Source organism: Pristiophorus japonicus, chromosome 4 (genome assembly GCF_044704955.1).
Source record: "Pristiophorus japonicus isolate sPriJap1 chromosome 4, sPriJap1.hap1, whole genome shotgun sequence".
Taxonomy (NCBI): Eukaryota; Metazoa; Chordata; class Chondrichthyes; family Pristiophoridae; genus Pristiophorus; species Pristiophorus japonicus.
In genome coordinates, this window is record NC_091980.1 from 166,628,019 (window position 1) to 166,643,402 (window position 15,384).

The following is a 15,384-nucleotide window of genomic DNA, read 5'->3' on the forward strand; positions in this document are numbered from 1 at the left end:
TCAGTGAAAATCACACAGAACCAGAATGTGCTGGCATGGCCGATGACCAGGGTTGGATTTAGTTGCACCGGTGATCAGAATGGGTCAGCATGTCTATAGAGTCAAGGTAGAGCATTCTGTGAACCCTGGCGCTTGTTCGGAATATCCGCTGAGACTTGGAAAGAGAGATTCCAGTGACCTAATCAGATCCTGTGTGAAAAGTTCGGGTTGTTGACGGTTACCCCGCAGGACAACTGTTTCAGGGACACCCATTGGCTTTTCTTTTTAAATTCAACAAAGTGTCTTCGAATGCATGCTGGAGATTAAAGGGCAAAGTGCGGGCTGTGCGGAGAAATGCAAACACACAGAGCTGCCGAGTGGTGGGACTTGGCTGTGTGCCGGGACCCCGGAATTCCACACCCGTCAAGTCACCGATCCAGATGAAGAGAGGATCTGAACAGGATCTTCCAGGCTGGGAGGAAGGGTCATCACCAGGCTCCACCCCCAGCAGAAGCAATCCCAGGGGTATCATCTCACTGGAAGGAAAAGTTATCCCCAGACACTTCAAAAGCCACCAACACCACTTGCAGCAGGAGGGAAGGTCATCCCTCGGTTCTTTTGAAAAATCAACCATTTTATCTGACCCGTGCTGTACCTGCCCTGCGGGTGTTTGAGGGACCATGTAGAGGGAACTTTACTCTATCTAACCCGTGCTGTACCTGTCCTGGGAGTGTTTGATGGGACAGTGTAGAGGGAGCTTTACTCTGTATCTAACCTGTCCTGAACCTGATCTCTGAGCATAAACTAGAACATATTCCATTCCACAGCATTCTTCCTTCAGTAGGAGAGCAAAAAATACAACCAACTAATTCCGAGTTACCGGACAGTGGGATATCTGTTCATTCAAACACACTCGGTATTTCGCTCCCAGGGCAGTCAGACAAGCCTCATGTGAGTTTGAATGATCTCTCTTGTTTGATTCCTATTCCTTCAGGACACTTTTTTTTATTCACTCGTCTATGATCCGCAACTGAAGACCCTTTTGGCAGACAAAGGAGAGATCCGTGTTGGTCCACAATTCCAGGCAGACATTACAGACTTACTGAAAGAAGGTAAGTGGTCAGTGGGTTCGGCACCTGAACATCTCCACTCATGGCAACACTGACTCATGATTGGACCTTCCACGGAGTCATAATATTTTACAGCACAGGCAGAGGCCGGTCATAACAGTGGAAACCCTTTGTTATGTGAATAGGGTAGTGTCAACCTTTCTGTGCATTTCTCTTATTTTCTGAAAGACGGACTGATGAACACTTTATTGGGATGAAGTAAATTCTAAACCAACAGGCTGATTTATTTTACTTGTAATGCGTGAACAAACAGTGAATTTGAACCTATTTCGTAACACTCCTCGTGACATACAAAATAACAAAGGATGTCAAACTGTCCCTGTTAGCATACTAGGCTGCATGAGCAATCCCTAACTCATTGTGGCTCAATGCCTTACCAACTCCCGACAAACTGCCCTGTTTGTTTTCCAGCAGTTTTTCTTTGTTAGATGGACAGGAAGGCAAAAGCTTGACCTCTGCCCCACCCCAGCTCTCTGCATCCATGGATTGGCCAGCTGAGCTGCCAATCAAATCAGCTATTGCCCTTCTAGGTGTGCGCTTCCCTTGCAGCAACCCCTGCTGGGCTTACATGAATGAGGCTGTTAAGACATTACGGGGCCAAAATTGCCCCCCTCTTTAAAGTCCATTACCGCCTCTAAGAGGTGGTAATGAGACAGTAAGGCCTTTCCGACCGGGGGCAGACGGATGGACTGACCCATCCGAAATTGCCCCCCGGGCCTTTGCGCTGAGCCCCGTGTTCTCGCTCTGTCGGGCAAGCGCCGACATCTTACCGCCCGGCGGCGACCCATTTCCGCCCCGCGAGGGAAAATGCCCCACAGGAGCGGAGCCGCTGCCACTCAGTGCCCCCAACAGCTTTTTCCAGCGGGAAGTTGCCAGTGGCTAGGCGGCGCAATCGCCCTTAAAGGGGAGGGCGCACTGCCGTGGCCGCCATTTTATTTTAATTGTCGGCTGACTTTGCAGTCATAGAAACACAGAAAATAGGTGCAGGAGTAGGCTATTCGGCCTTTCGAGCCTGCACCACCATTCAATATGGTCATGGCTGATCATGCAACTTCAGTACCCCATTCCTGTTTTCTCTCCAAACCCCTTGATCCCTTTAACCGTAAGGGCCACATCTAACTCCCTTTTGAATATATCTAACGAACTGGCCTCAACAACTTTCTGTGGTAGAGAATTCCACAGGTTCACAATTCTCTGAGTGAAGAAGTTTCTCCCCATCTCGGTCCTAAATGGCTTACCCCTTATCCTTAGACTGTGACCCCTGGTTCTGAACTTCCTCAACATCAGGAACATTCTTCCTGCTTTTAACTTGTCCAATCCCATCAAAATGTATATGTTTCTATGAGATCCCCTCTCATTCTAAATTCCAGTGAATATAAAGCCTAGTCGATCCAGTCTTTCTTCATATGTCAGTCCTGCCATCCTGGGAATCAGTCTGGTGAACCTTCGCTGCACACCCTCAATAGCAAGGATGTCCTTCCTCAGCTTAGGGGACCAAAACTGTACACAATATTCAAGGTGTGGCCTCACCAAGGCCCTGTACAACTGCAGTAAGACCTCTCTGCTCCTATACTCAAATCCTCTCGCTATGAAGGCCAACATGCCATTTGCCACCTTCAACGCCTGCTGTACCTGCATGCCAACTTTCAGTGACTGATGTACCATGACACCCAGGTCTCGTTGCACTTCCCCTTTTCCAAATCTCACCATTCAGATAATATTCTGCCTTCCTGTTTTTGCCACCAAAGTGGATAACCTCACATTTATCTACATTATACTGCATCTGCCATGCATTTGCCCACTCACCTAACCTGTCCAAGTCACCCTGCAGCCTCTTAGCATCCTCCTCACAGCTCACATTGCCACCCATCTTAGAAGGCCAAGGGCTGCAGGCATATGGGAACATCACCACCTGCATGTTCCCCTCCCCGGGCCTTCTCCTGCTCCTCTGCAACAACTGTGACAGAAACCCCATGTGCCCCCAGAAGGAGTGTTCCGGCCCAATGTACGGCCAGGCAGCAGATGAAGACCCGAGGAAATTCCACTCCTTTGTGTTGTCTTCAAATTTGGATGTTGTGCCCCCAAGTCCAAATCACCTACGTATTGAGATAATTCGGAATGGTCTTGACAGGGAAAAAGGCTGAAGCCATTGGAACAACGGGGCATGAGGTATTTTAACTAAGGCAGGAAAAAAAGGACTTGCATCCATCCAGTCCTTTAATCAACTTTCTATCAATCCCGAATCACTCGCTTTAATACCATGGGCCTTAATATTATCAATAAGCCTACTACGTGGCCCCATAATCTGTGAAGCATTGGCTGCACTCAGACCAAGAGTACAGCTGCAGTTTTCAGTGTTCCACATAGTATGAGGCTGGCCTTTTCAGCGCACGGCATTCCCTTGTATCCCAAGCTCCAGCAATTCCTACAGCCTGTGGATGGAGGTCCAGAGTCGAGCTGGAGCAGCAAAGCTGATGAGGGTCAAAAGGGAGTTGGGCCACAGATGGTCCCTGGATTGTATGATGAAGATTCCCTTCTCCTCTACTGACCACTGTGGACTGCGCCCCTTTAAAACTTCTCAGCAGACACTTGGCTGCTATGCACACCAACTGGTTTAAGCTCCTGGTGTTTTCCCACCGCTTCTTTATAGCTGGACGAACATTATCAATGTTGAGTTTCTCGTATTGCAGGAGAGGAGGATGGAAGAGATCAATCCGAAATGGAAGCCAAAATCTGGGACGGCGACACCCCACTCACAGACAAGCAGATTGACCAGTTCTTAGTCGTCGCTCGGTAAGTGCTGATGGCATAATGAATAACGTGTACGGTGAGTAGCCGACCACAAAGCTCTCTTTAAAAGTGGTGTAATATAGAACGGAGTCTTGTTGCCTGGTAAAGGATCTCATGCTCAGTTCTGGTGATTGCTCTGTCACCACATCACAAGTCTGGTCATTCAATGATATTGTATTTCGTTCAGCGATGCTATTGTGTGTCGTTCCATGATATTGTGTGTCCTTCACTGATACTGTTTCATTCTGTGATATTGTGTATCGTTCAGCGATATTATTGTCGCTCAGTGTTATTATTGTGTGTCGTTCCATGAGATTGTGTCTCTTTCACTGATACTGTGTCGTTCTGTGATATTGTGAGCCTCGGGGGCTTTAGTGCCCTTGGTAACATCTGACAAAGACCAAAGGGAAATAGAACCATGCCTTGGACTCCCAAGTGTCTATGTTATTTAATAAAGATAATTAGAGATTACTGAGGGAATTTTCACAGTGAATACTGTGCAAACCTGAGCTGTACAGACCAGAACTGTTTGTATTCTATCCCTGGTCCATATCTTATCAGATCTCAGCCAGTGCTATAATTGGTCTTGGCACCCTGGGCCTTTTTCTCTGTGTTTGTGTGTGTGAGTGTGTATGTGTATATATATATATATTTATTCTTGGGGTGTGGGCGTTTCTGGCAAGACCGGCATTTATTGCTCATCCCTAGTTGCATTTGAGAAGGTGAAGTTAGGCCGCCCTCTATAACCACTGCAGTCCATATGGTGAAGGTACTGCTACAATGAACAGTTTGATAAAGCTGAGTGGCGCAGTTAAGTGTTAACCATGTCGGTGTGGGATTGGAGTCACATATAGACCATGTCGACAGGAAGCAATGTGTAAATTAAAATTGAAAGAAGCTTTTATTTTCTTGGAACTGCCTTGTCCAAACAAACAGTGATGATGTGTAACTATCTCTGGCCCTCTCTAGGTCTGTAGGTACATTCGCCCGTGCATTAGACTGCAGTAGTTCAGTGAGACAGCCCAGTTTACATATGAGTGCAGCAGCCGCCTCCAGGGATATCACCCAGGTAAGAAACAGCATGTGACAGCTCACTGTACACAATGTCTCCCTACCGCTCCTCGAATTAACTGTATTCTTCACAGATTGTTTGCAGTCTTGGCCAACAGATCTCCACACATCACTGTGTTCATCTCGATTAGCAGTGTAAGCCATGGCTCAGTTGGCAGCACTCTTGTCTCTTGAGTCAGAAGGTTGTGGGTTCAAGTCTCACTCCAGACACTTGAGTGCAAAGTCCAGGCTGACACTTCCAGTGCAGTACTGAGGGGGTGCTGTGCTGTCAGAGGTGCCATTTCTTGGATAAGATATTAAACCCAGTATGTCCTGTCATGGATGTAAAAGATGCCATGACACTATTTTGAAGAGGAGCATGGGAGTTATCCCCGGTGTCCTGGCCAATATTTATTCTTTGACCAACATCACTAAAAACAGATTATCTGGTCATTCTCACTTTGCTGTTTCTGGGAAATTTCTGTGTACAAATTGGCTGCCACGTTTACTACATTATAACAGTGACTACACTTCAAAAGTACATCATTGACTGTAAAGTGCTTTGGGACGTACTGAGGCCGTGAAAGGCATTATTTAAATAGTTTTTTTTTATCTGCGCAACAGCGGGTGAAAGCTAGTGTCTCTTAGGGTAGATTTTAACTCCAGTCCTGGGACGGGTGGACAGTGGCAGAACACCTGCCTGTTACTGTTTGCTGGAGAGCCGCTCTATTTAGAAGGCGAGGTCTCATTCCTCCCAATATTGGGCGGCTGATGCAGCCGGCAGGGGGGTAGATCGGGGAGGGAATGGGGAACGCAATTGGCGCATGTTTGGCCATATGTCCCTCAAAATTGCACTGGTTTACATTATTGGACCCCCATATGCAGTAATATGGCTCCCACCTGATTCAGGCATGTGCCTGGGCCGCCTGTCGGAAGGGTCCCAGTAAATATGATGGCGGAGCAGGATGATGGGGATGGTTGGGAGGTGGGGGGTGGTTGGAGTGGGGCGGGGGGGTGGTTGGATGGAGTGGGGGGGAGGGGTGGTTGGATGGAGTGGGGGGAGGAGTGGTTGGATGGAGTGGGGGGAGGGGTGGTTGGATGGAGTGGGGGGGGGTGGTTGGATGGAGTGGGGGGGGGGGTTGGATGGAGTGGGGGGGGGTGGTTGGATGGAGTGGGGGGGGGGTGGTTGGATGGAGTGGGGGGGGTGGTTGGATGGAGTGGGGGGGGTGGTTGGATGGAGTGGGGAGGGGGTGGTTGGATGGAGTGGGGGGGTTGGTTGGATGGAGTGGGGGGGTTGGTTGGATGGAGTGGGGGGGTGGTTGGATGGAGTGGGGGGGTGGTTGGATGGAGTGGGGGGGGTGGTTGGATGGAGTTGGGGGGGTGGTTGGATGGAGTGGGGGGGGTTGGAGTGGAGGGGGGGGTGGTTGGGGTGGTGGGGGGCATTGGGGTGGGGGGAAGGGGGTGTGGTTGGAGGAGTGGGGGGAGGGGTGGTGGAGGTTGGAGTGGGGGGAGGGGTGGATGTGGTTGGAGTGGGGGGAGGGGTGGGTGTGGTTGAAGTGGGGGGAGGGGTGGTGGAGGTTGGAGTGGGGGGAGGGGTGGGGGTGGTTGGAGTGGGGGGGAGGGGTGGGGGAGGTTGGAGTGGGGGGAGGGATGGGGGAGGTTGGAATGGGGGGAGGGGTGGGGGAGGTTGGAGTGGGGGGAGGGGTGGGGGTGGTTGGAGTGGGGGGAGGGGTGGTGGAGGTTGGAGTGGGGGGGAGGGGTGGTGAAGGTTGGAGTGGGGGAGGGGTGGGGGAGGTTGGAGTGGGGCGAAGGGGGGGTGGTTGGAGGAGTGGGTGGGTGGTAAGTTCGTGATAGTTATTTTAACTCTGCTACTCTGCTACTCTCCCCCCGCCCACCCCACCCATGCTCTCCACAATACTGCCAGACATCGAGTTAAAGTTGGCCTGTTCTCTTCCTGGGATTAAATCCCCCCCCCACCTCAATGCTGTTATTTTTCTGAATTGTTCACATCCAGACTCTCCAAGTCCGAGTGAGCTGCTCAGGGATGGGCAACAGCAGACATAACGACCCCACCCCCACCCCATCGCTGTTGGAAAGGATAACAAGGATCCTTGTTCTTAAATGCGCCAGCTACTGAAGAGCGGCCAAGGATTAAAATCTGTTCCCAGTGGGAAAAGACCACAGTCTAGCAATTATTGTTTGCGATGATAGTGGGCGATCACTCAGCATGTTTGTACCACATTCTGCTTCCTGTCATTTTAACAGAGGCTTTAGCCGCTTTTTTTGTGCTCATCGAGATGAGGGATGATAGTGCTGGCAACAGAACTCTTCCCATTTCAGGCACCCAGTGTCAGAGCTCCCTCTACAATCAAATACTCTCGGGGCAGGTACAGCACAGGATGAATAAGAGTAAAGCTCCCGCTGCACTGTCCCATCAAACGCTCCCAGGGCAGGTACAGTGGGTTAGATACAGAGTAAAGCTCCCTCTACACTGCCCCAACAATCTACCTCAATCCCAACCTCAGATAAGAACTTCCCCGCTGCACTTCTTGTTTCCCATACAACCCAAGGTCTCGAAGGAAGATTATTAATTAGTGCCATTTTCAGTTTATTGCTGTAGACCCAGGCTCACTAGGAACTGGATTGTTTTGGAATGCATTAAGCATCCATTCCCTAATAGCAGAAAAGATCATTTCTAGAACCTCGAGAAAATGTTGAACAGGAAACAGCCATTCAGCTCATTGAACCTTCTCCTCCTAGGAGCTGTGTGCCATCTGCACTATCTCAGGCTCTAAACAACCCATTTAATTAATCAAATTTAATTTCTTCCTTTCTTTTCGGCCTTGGTGTCCTGCATTCTAGGCTTTGGACTGTCACCAAGATTTCTCCCTTTAAAAGGAAATCTCCTGAGGGAATATAAGTAGTCCCTGATTCCCGGAGTTGATCAAGCAGAATCGCAGGATGTTTATTCATTCTGACATCTCCACTGTTGAGCCTGACCGAGCCCCCTCCACCTGCTCTCGCCCACCACCCCTGTGGTCAATCCTCTCAGCCACTTCTCCCGGGGTACCGCCCACCCGCTCTTGCTTTGGTCTTCCTCGGCTCTTCCCATCCGAGCCTCCTCCCCTCTGCACAAACCACTGCTACTCAACTTTACTTTCAGCCAATCATTGTTTGTTCTCTGGATGTCGGCGACGGGACACTAGTGAGGCCGCATTCATTGTGCATCACTAATGGCCTTGTGGTGGAGGGCCTTCTCTTTGAACCCTTGTGGCCCTTGAGGTGATGTCGCTATCACAATGGTCTTTTGTAAAGAATTCTAGGATATTGTCACAGTGACTATGAAAGAATGGTGGTACATGTCCAAGTAGGTCAGGTGTTCCCAAGATTTTACTTCTTTATGATAGACATCAGGTGGCTGGGAGGTGCTGTTGAAGTAAACTTGGTGAGTTGGTGAGTGTATCTTGTAGATCGTACACACTGCAGCCATAATGTGACAGTGGTGGAGGGAGTGGATATTGCGTCCAATGGCAGTGACACCAATCAAGCAAACTGCTTTGTCCTGGATGGTCATGAGGTTCTTGAGTGTTGTTGCGGCTGCACCCATCCGGGCAAGTGGGGAGTATTCCATCACAGACCTGACTTGCGCCTTGTTAGTGATAGAGAGGCTTTGAGGGGTCAGGTGGTGAGCCACTCATCTCAGAGTACTCAGCCTCTGACCTATTCTTGTAGCCACGAGGTTGATGAGGCTGCTCTAGTTCAGCATTTGGTCAATAGTGACACCAGGATGTTGATGATGGGCAACTTGGTTGAAGGTCAAGGGCTGGGCTTCTCTTGTTTAAGATGGTCATTACCTGGCACTTATGTGGCATGAATACTACTTGTCAGCCCAAACCCACGTTATCCAGGCCTTGGAGTCTGGCATGGGCTGGTTCAGTGCATGAGTCGCTGTACAGTGGAGTTATGAGACTGCATATCAATAAGTTACTGCTTGGGATTAAGGCACCCCTGAGTACCCTTACTATAGATAAGGAAAGGACTGGACTTGCATTTCTGTAGTGCCTCTCACAACCTCAGGACGTCCCAAAATACTTTGCAGCCAATTAAATATTCAAATGTCACTGTTGTAATGTCGGAAACATGGCAGCCAATCTGCGCAAAGCATGGTCATACAAACAGCAATGAGATACACGACCATATAATCAGTTTTTAGTGATGTTGGTTGAGGGATAAATATCGGCCAAGACACTGGGGAGAACTCCCCTGCTCTTCTTTGAAATAGTGCCATGGGATCTCCTACATTCACCTGTGAGAGCAGACGGGAGTCGCTCATCCAAAAGACAGCACCTCTTGACAGTGCAGTGCTCCCTCAAAACTACTCGTGTCATCCTAGATTTTGTGTTCACGTCTCTGGAGTGGAACTTGAGCCCACAACCTTCTGACTCGGAGACATGGCTGAGACCTGATGTTACTAAAATGCAATAATGGTGAAATGCATGTCATAAAATCTTTCATAAAATCATCAATACTTACTCTTTCTGTCTGTTGGGAAAGAAGGGGTGACTGAAGGGAAGCACTTGAAAATATTTATATTGTCATATGTCGGTGGAGGAGGATGGGCATCTCGGCAAGCTCCCATCCATCTTCCACACGATGAAGAGGAGCAGTCACTCAGCCAGTTTGTGAAGTTTTATTTGAGACCAGTTTCACTTGTCTCTTTTTTTTCTCCCCCTCTTAATCGCCATTTTCTTCCTCTCTTAATCGCCAGTTTCATGCCATGGACACCTTGTACAAAAGCACCTATGAGGTTTCGCAGGCTATCTCTTCGCTGGTTCCCCAGGGCGGGCCGGTGCTCTGTCGGGACGAAATGGAGGAGTGGTCTGCTTCAGAGGCCAACATGTTCGAAGAAGCGCTGGAGAAGTATGGGAAGGACTTCGATGACATCCAGCAGGATTTTGTAAGTAGTGCAAAGATGCGAGAGATATGAGGTGCCTTTTTTCCCCCCTGGGCAGCAGCTCAGGTATAAATTAGCACCATGAGTATGTGTTCGACAGGCACCTAATGCGCATTATTAGTGATATACATAGGAACAGGAGGAGGCCAATCAGCCCCTCGATCCTATTCAACCATTCATTTAGGTCATGGCTGATTTATTTCTCATATCCATTTACCCGTCTATGATCCATATCTCTTCATACCCTTACCTAATAAAAATCTATCGTCATCAATATATGTGATGGACAGTAACAGTGGCAGGTATATAGGAACAGGAGTAGTCCAATTAAAGATAGCTAGGTAAGTACCTGAGCGACTAAGGAGCATAAACACCTTCATGGACCAGTTAGGCCGAATAGCCTGTTTCTCTGCTGCACAATTCGATGTAATTCTGCCCCTCTAACCGATTCAGCCATTCAATTAGATCATGGCTGATCTGTACCTCAACTCGCATTTATCAGCCTTTTCTCTATCCCCTGATATTCTTATTTAACCGAAATCTTATCAATTTCGATATTAGTGATGTAGCGTAATAGTGCCAAGTAAGCTGTACCAATTATCTTTGAGTGTGTGGGTCGAGGGGTGGATGCTCCATTTTCTTTTTGCATTCCATTGCCTTTTTTCCACGGCGACTCCAATTCTTGTCCCTTCCTACCCAGGGCGTGGCTGAGATCTGTACAGGCAGTCAGTCGGTTCAGCCACGTTCCCTGATACTCTGTGGTGCTCAGCGCTGTGTCGCTCAACATCCCGGTCGCCCCTATAGACATCGAGTTCGTGTCCCTGTGCACTGCCAGTTGATAACGCTCCTCATTAACGAATGAAAGTGTCCTGCACGGGTATGGTGTTTGCGGGCCTCAGGGTGGTGTTTTGACGTCCTACTACACACCGTAGTACAAGGAAGGTGTGCGATTTCCAGCAATTTTCCCACCAGGTACTATGTCGGTGAGAATCTGAGCGGACATCTGTTTTACCAATACCACCATGCAATCAGCTTTGCCCTCTTCCTCCAAAAATATGTGGGATCATTTACATTCCACAAATGGGTTGACTCAATAACCCCCGAGAGATCATACCCCGGGACTATAATGAAGGAGTTTGGTTAAATCATTTGTTAAAAAGAGGTATATTTGTGACCAGGGTTTAAAGCTGGCGTTGGGGATCGGGACGGTTGTTATAGAGACCGTGCCATATTCATTTCTGTTTAACTCCATGGATGGAAAATCAGGTGGGTTCTATAAAGGGCGGTCAATGCACGAGTTCTGGTCACCACCCAGGCAGTGGATATGTAAATTACCCGCATTATCGGTAAATAACACTCGGCAGGAAGAACACAGCGTGTACCTGACACTGGAAAGCAGGTGAATGCCTCACCTCTGATGTCCTGGATCCGACTTTGCCGGGATCCCCAGTACATCCTTGCGGGGGCAGTGCAAAATGCAGCTTGCTTTCTGTTGGCCTTTCTCAGTCACTGGCAGCACACACTGATAAGTAAGTCAAATGAGAGGGACTGAAGTGGTGTTTGCTTCAGCGTCACCTTCCTGGCACTTTGACCTCAGTATAAAAGCACCTTTCAAGGCTTGGATCCAGTGCGGCTGGAGGTTGCGTGAGTGCATTTCAGGCTAGCTCTGTGCAAGGTGGGTTTGGAATGCTAGCACTTGGAACTTGCCCTTCAAACAAAGTTTTGCAGCAAGTATAAATCCAATGATCAGAATGTGATGGCCCCTCCACGGAATTTAAAAGGATGAATTTGAACGCCATTATGTAATTGGTTTTTAAGCTTTGTTTATTAATTTGTTTGCTAATGAAAAATGAAAAAAGTCAAACTTCAGGCAAACTTTTGAGTAACAACGTTTTTCATTGGATGTATTTCCCAGTTACCCTGGAAGTCATTAACCAGCATCGTCGAGTATTACTACATGTGGAAAACCACTGACCGATACGTGCAGCAGGTAACCTTCAAATACTCACCGATTCCTTCATTAGTTTTTAAGATGGTGTCATGGGTTCTGCAAACTCTGTTGGGTGTGAATTGTGTGTAGTCTATGTCTGCATCAGCTCCTCTTTAGAACAAACTGTTTCAGACAAGCACTTGCTGCTGTTGGGAGTCGATCAGTGTGCACCTCAGCACCACTGGTAGTGATTTGGTAGACTTGCTGACACCCTGTGGCGTTGCTCATGTGTGATCTGCCGAGGCAGCACCTCCCAAGCCCACGACCTCTACCACCTCGAAGGACAAGGGCAGCAGGCGCATGGGAACACCACCACCACCTCCACATTCCTCTCCAAGTTACACACCATCCTGACTTGGAAATATCTCGCCGTTCCTTCATCGTCGCTGGGTCAAAATCTTGGAACTCCCTCCCTAACAACAGTGTGGGAGAACCTTCACCACAAGGACTGCAGCGGTTCAAGAAGGCAGTTCACCACCACTTTCTCGTGGGCAATTAGGGATGGGCAATAAATGTCAGCGACGCCCACATCCCTTGAATGAATTTTAAAAAAAATCTGTTACACTGACGCCATATTTCGCTGCTAACCTGGTCTGTGCCTTTCAGGTCACTGCTCTAATAGGCATATCCAGATCATTGCAGCTGCTTCTAAACTGCTGAGGGCAGTTGTAACTGGTTATAAATTTCAAGCCAAACACTGGCTCTCTTTCTACATTTTTTTTAATATAAGATTTTGTATCTGTGTCGGGTGCATTTATCTGTATATTAAACTTGTGTAGGGTGTGCACTTGCTGTCCATGAACCTTACTCCCTGTTGTCACACTTTTGTGTCAGTGTTGCTGTGCTAATATTTCCCATTCAGTTTTACAATGCCAACTGTCACACTGTAGTTGGTGGCTCTGACCACTAGTTGGCTCTGTGGAGTGAGTTTCTGAAGAGTATCTCCCAAATCAGCTACTACCTCGTGTGTATATTAAAAAAATGTTTTACTTATAATTAACTGGGCAATGCCACAGGCAATTTACTGATCTAAATGAGATGTAATACGTTTAAAGTGTGCTGAGTATGAATATCTACAACAGTGTGGCACTTGGAAATGTGCGCAGTCTACACAGTCAACACAGAGGGAGACATTCAGCCCATCGGTCTGGATAGATTTGACCCCTGTTCCCAGACATGAAAGGAGAATGTGCCAACCCTCTACACCATCTAGTTCCTCTGATTTAATAAATGGTTTTCTGTAAATACCTCCCGAAATTGGAGTACTTTACTTTTGGTCAGTGTGAGCCAGAAGACGCAATGTCTTGTATTTTAAGTCAGTTTATGGATCGATATCGGGTGAAGTGTCGGTAGTTTGTCTGCGCGTATTACCTCTGATCTCATTGTCTTTCACTTAGAAACGGCTGAAAGCGGCTGAAGCAGAGAGCAAACTGAAACAAGTGTACATCCCTAACTAGTAAGCATATCTTTTCTGCAACAAATGTGTTTTGCCTTCACAGCTGTGTCCAGCCAAGTCACTTGTGAAATGTCAAAAAGTGTCCCTGTTGGTATCAGTCCATGTCTCTGTCAGTATAAGTCTATGCCCCTGCCAGTATCGATCTGTATCTCTGTCTCCATCCCTCCCTGTCTCTCTAACCAGTCATTACTGGTTACTGTAAGCCTATGTGACAGGGAGATGTATTAAGTTTTTGGGGCCATCTTAAGAACATAAGAATTAGGAACAGGATTAGGCCATTCGGCCCCTCGAGCCTGCTCTGCTATTCACTAAGTTCATGGCTGATCTTCTACCTCAACTCCATCTTCCTGCACTATCCCCATATCCTTGATTCTCTTAATAAAAAATCTATCAATCTCTGTCTTGAATATACTCAACGACTGAGCCTCCACAGCCCTCTGGGGTAGAGAATTCCAAAGAATCACCACCTCTGAGTGAAGAAATTTCTCCTCATCTCAGTCCTAAATGGCCAACCCCTGATTGTGAGACTGTGACCCCTGGTTCTAGACTTCCCAGCCAGGGAAAACATCCTCCCTGCATCTACGCTGTCAAGCCCCGAAAGAATTTTGTATTTTTCAATGAGATCATCTCTCATTCTTCTAAACACTAGAGAATATAGGCCTAGTATACTCAATCTCTCCTCGCAGGACAATCCCCAAATCCCAGGAATCAGTCTGTTGAACCTTTGTCGCACTCCCTCTATGGCAAGTATATCCTTCCTTGGGTAAGGAGACTAAACCTGTACACACTACTCCAGGTGTGGTCTCAACAGGGCCCGACATTGCAGTAAGACATCTTTACTCTTGTACTCAAATCCTATTATAATAAAGGCCAACTTACCATTTGCTTTCTTAATCGCTTGCTGTACATGTAACTTAACTTCGTATATCACTGCTTTGTGTCTTGGAGCTACTGAAAACATTTCTGTCTGAATTTATACTTCATCACCAATGGCAGAACAACCACAACTTATATAGCATCTTTAAACAGAGACAGACATCCCAAGGCCTAAAATGAATCCTAAGCTAAAGAAGGAGGGATTAGGATGAATCGAAGAGGTGGATTTTAAGGAAGGTCTGAAAGAAAAAGAGTGTGGTGGAGAAGCAAAGAGATTTAGAGATGAAATTCCAGAGTTTAGGGCCTGGCCAGCTGAAGGCACGGCTGCCAATGGTTGGATAAAGTGAGCAGGTGATGCACAAGAGGCCAGAGTCGGAGAAACTGAGAGTCCGGGTTGGGGGGAAGCGAAGATGTGGGAGTGGAGTGGAGTGGCGTGCAGGGCTGGAGGAGTTTACAAACATAGGCAGGATCAAGGCCATGAAGGGTTTTAAGCACGAGGATAAGAATTTTAAATTGGAGGCGTTGAGGGACAGGAACCAATGTAGGTCAGGGGGACAGGGGTGATGGGTAAATAGGACCCGGTGCACGATAAGATACGGGCAGCAGAATTTTGGATGAACTAAAATTTACAGAGGTGGGTGACGGAAGGCTGACCAGGAGAGCATTGGAACTATCGAATCTGGAGGTCGCAAAGGCATGGATGAGGGTTTTTGAAGGAGATGAGCTGAATGATGGAGGTGAAAGTATATGATCTTTGTGACGGAGGGCATAAGGGTGTAAACTGAGTTCAGTGTCGAATAGGATGCTAAGGTTGCAGATAGTCTGGTTCAACCTGAGATGGTGGCGAGGGAGGGAGATGGAATTAGTCAGAAGGGTAGAGAGTTTGTGGCGGGATCTGAGGGAGGGCGCCACTCCTTGTCTTTTGGGATGCTATTTAAACTCATGCCTCGTCTGCCTGTTCAGGTGGATGTCAGAGAGCCCATGTCACTATTCAAGGAACAAGACGTTGTCTTGGCCAATATTCCTTACTTAACCAACACAACTACAAAAAGAAAGGCAGGCTATTTGGTCATTTGCTGTTTGTGGGACCTTGTGTGCCATTGCCTACATAAGACCTCAAAAAAGTAAATAATTGGTTGTAAAGCACTTTGGGACACCC

The 15,384-nt window shown here is 47.8% G+C and overlaps 1 protein-coding gene across 8 annotated transcripts in view; it reads left to right on the top strand.

The window, feature by feature from the left end:
- Window positions 1-15,384, top strand: part of mta1 (metastasis associated 1) — a 161,601-nt gene that overhangs the window by 62,646 nt on the left and 83,571 nt on the right. For all 8 annotated transcript variants that reach the window (XM_070878807.1, XM_070878805.1, XM_070878806.1 and 5 more), the window contains 6 exons: window positions 974-1,091; window positions 3,800-3,902; window positions 4,869-4,968; window positions 9,718-9,906; window positions 11,819-11,893; window positions 13,291-13,349. In XM_070878807.1, the coding sequence (XP_070734908.1) occupies window positions 974-1,091; window positions 3,800-3,902; window positions 4,869-4,968; window positions 9,718-9,906; window positions 11,819-11,893; window positions 13,291-13,349 (644 nt within the window). The remainder of the gene's footprint in view (window positions 1-973; window positions 1,092-3,799; window positions 3,903-4,868; window positions 4,969-9,717; window positions 9,907-11,818; window positions 11,894-13,290; window positions 13,350-15,384) is intronic.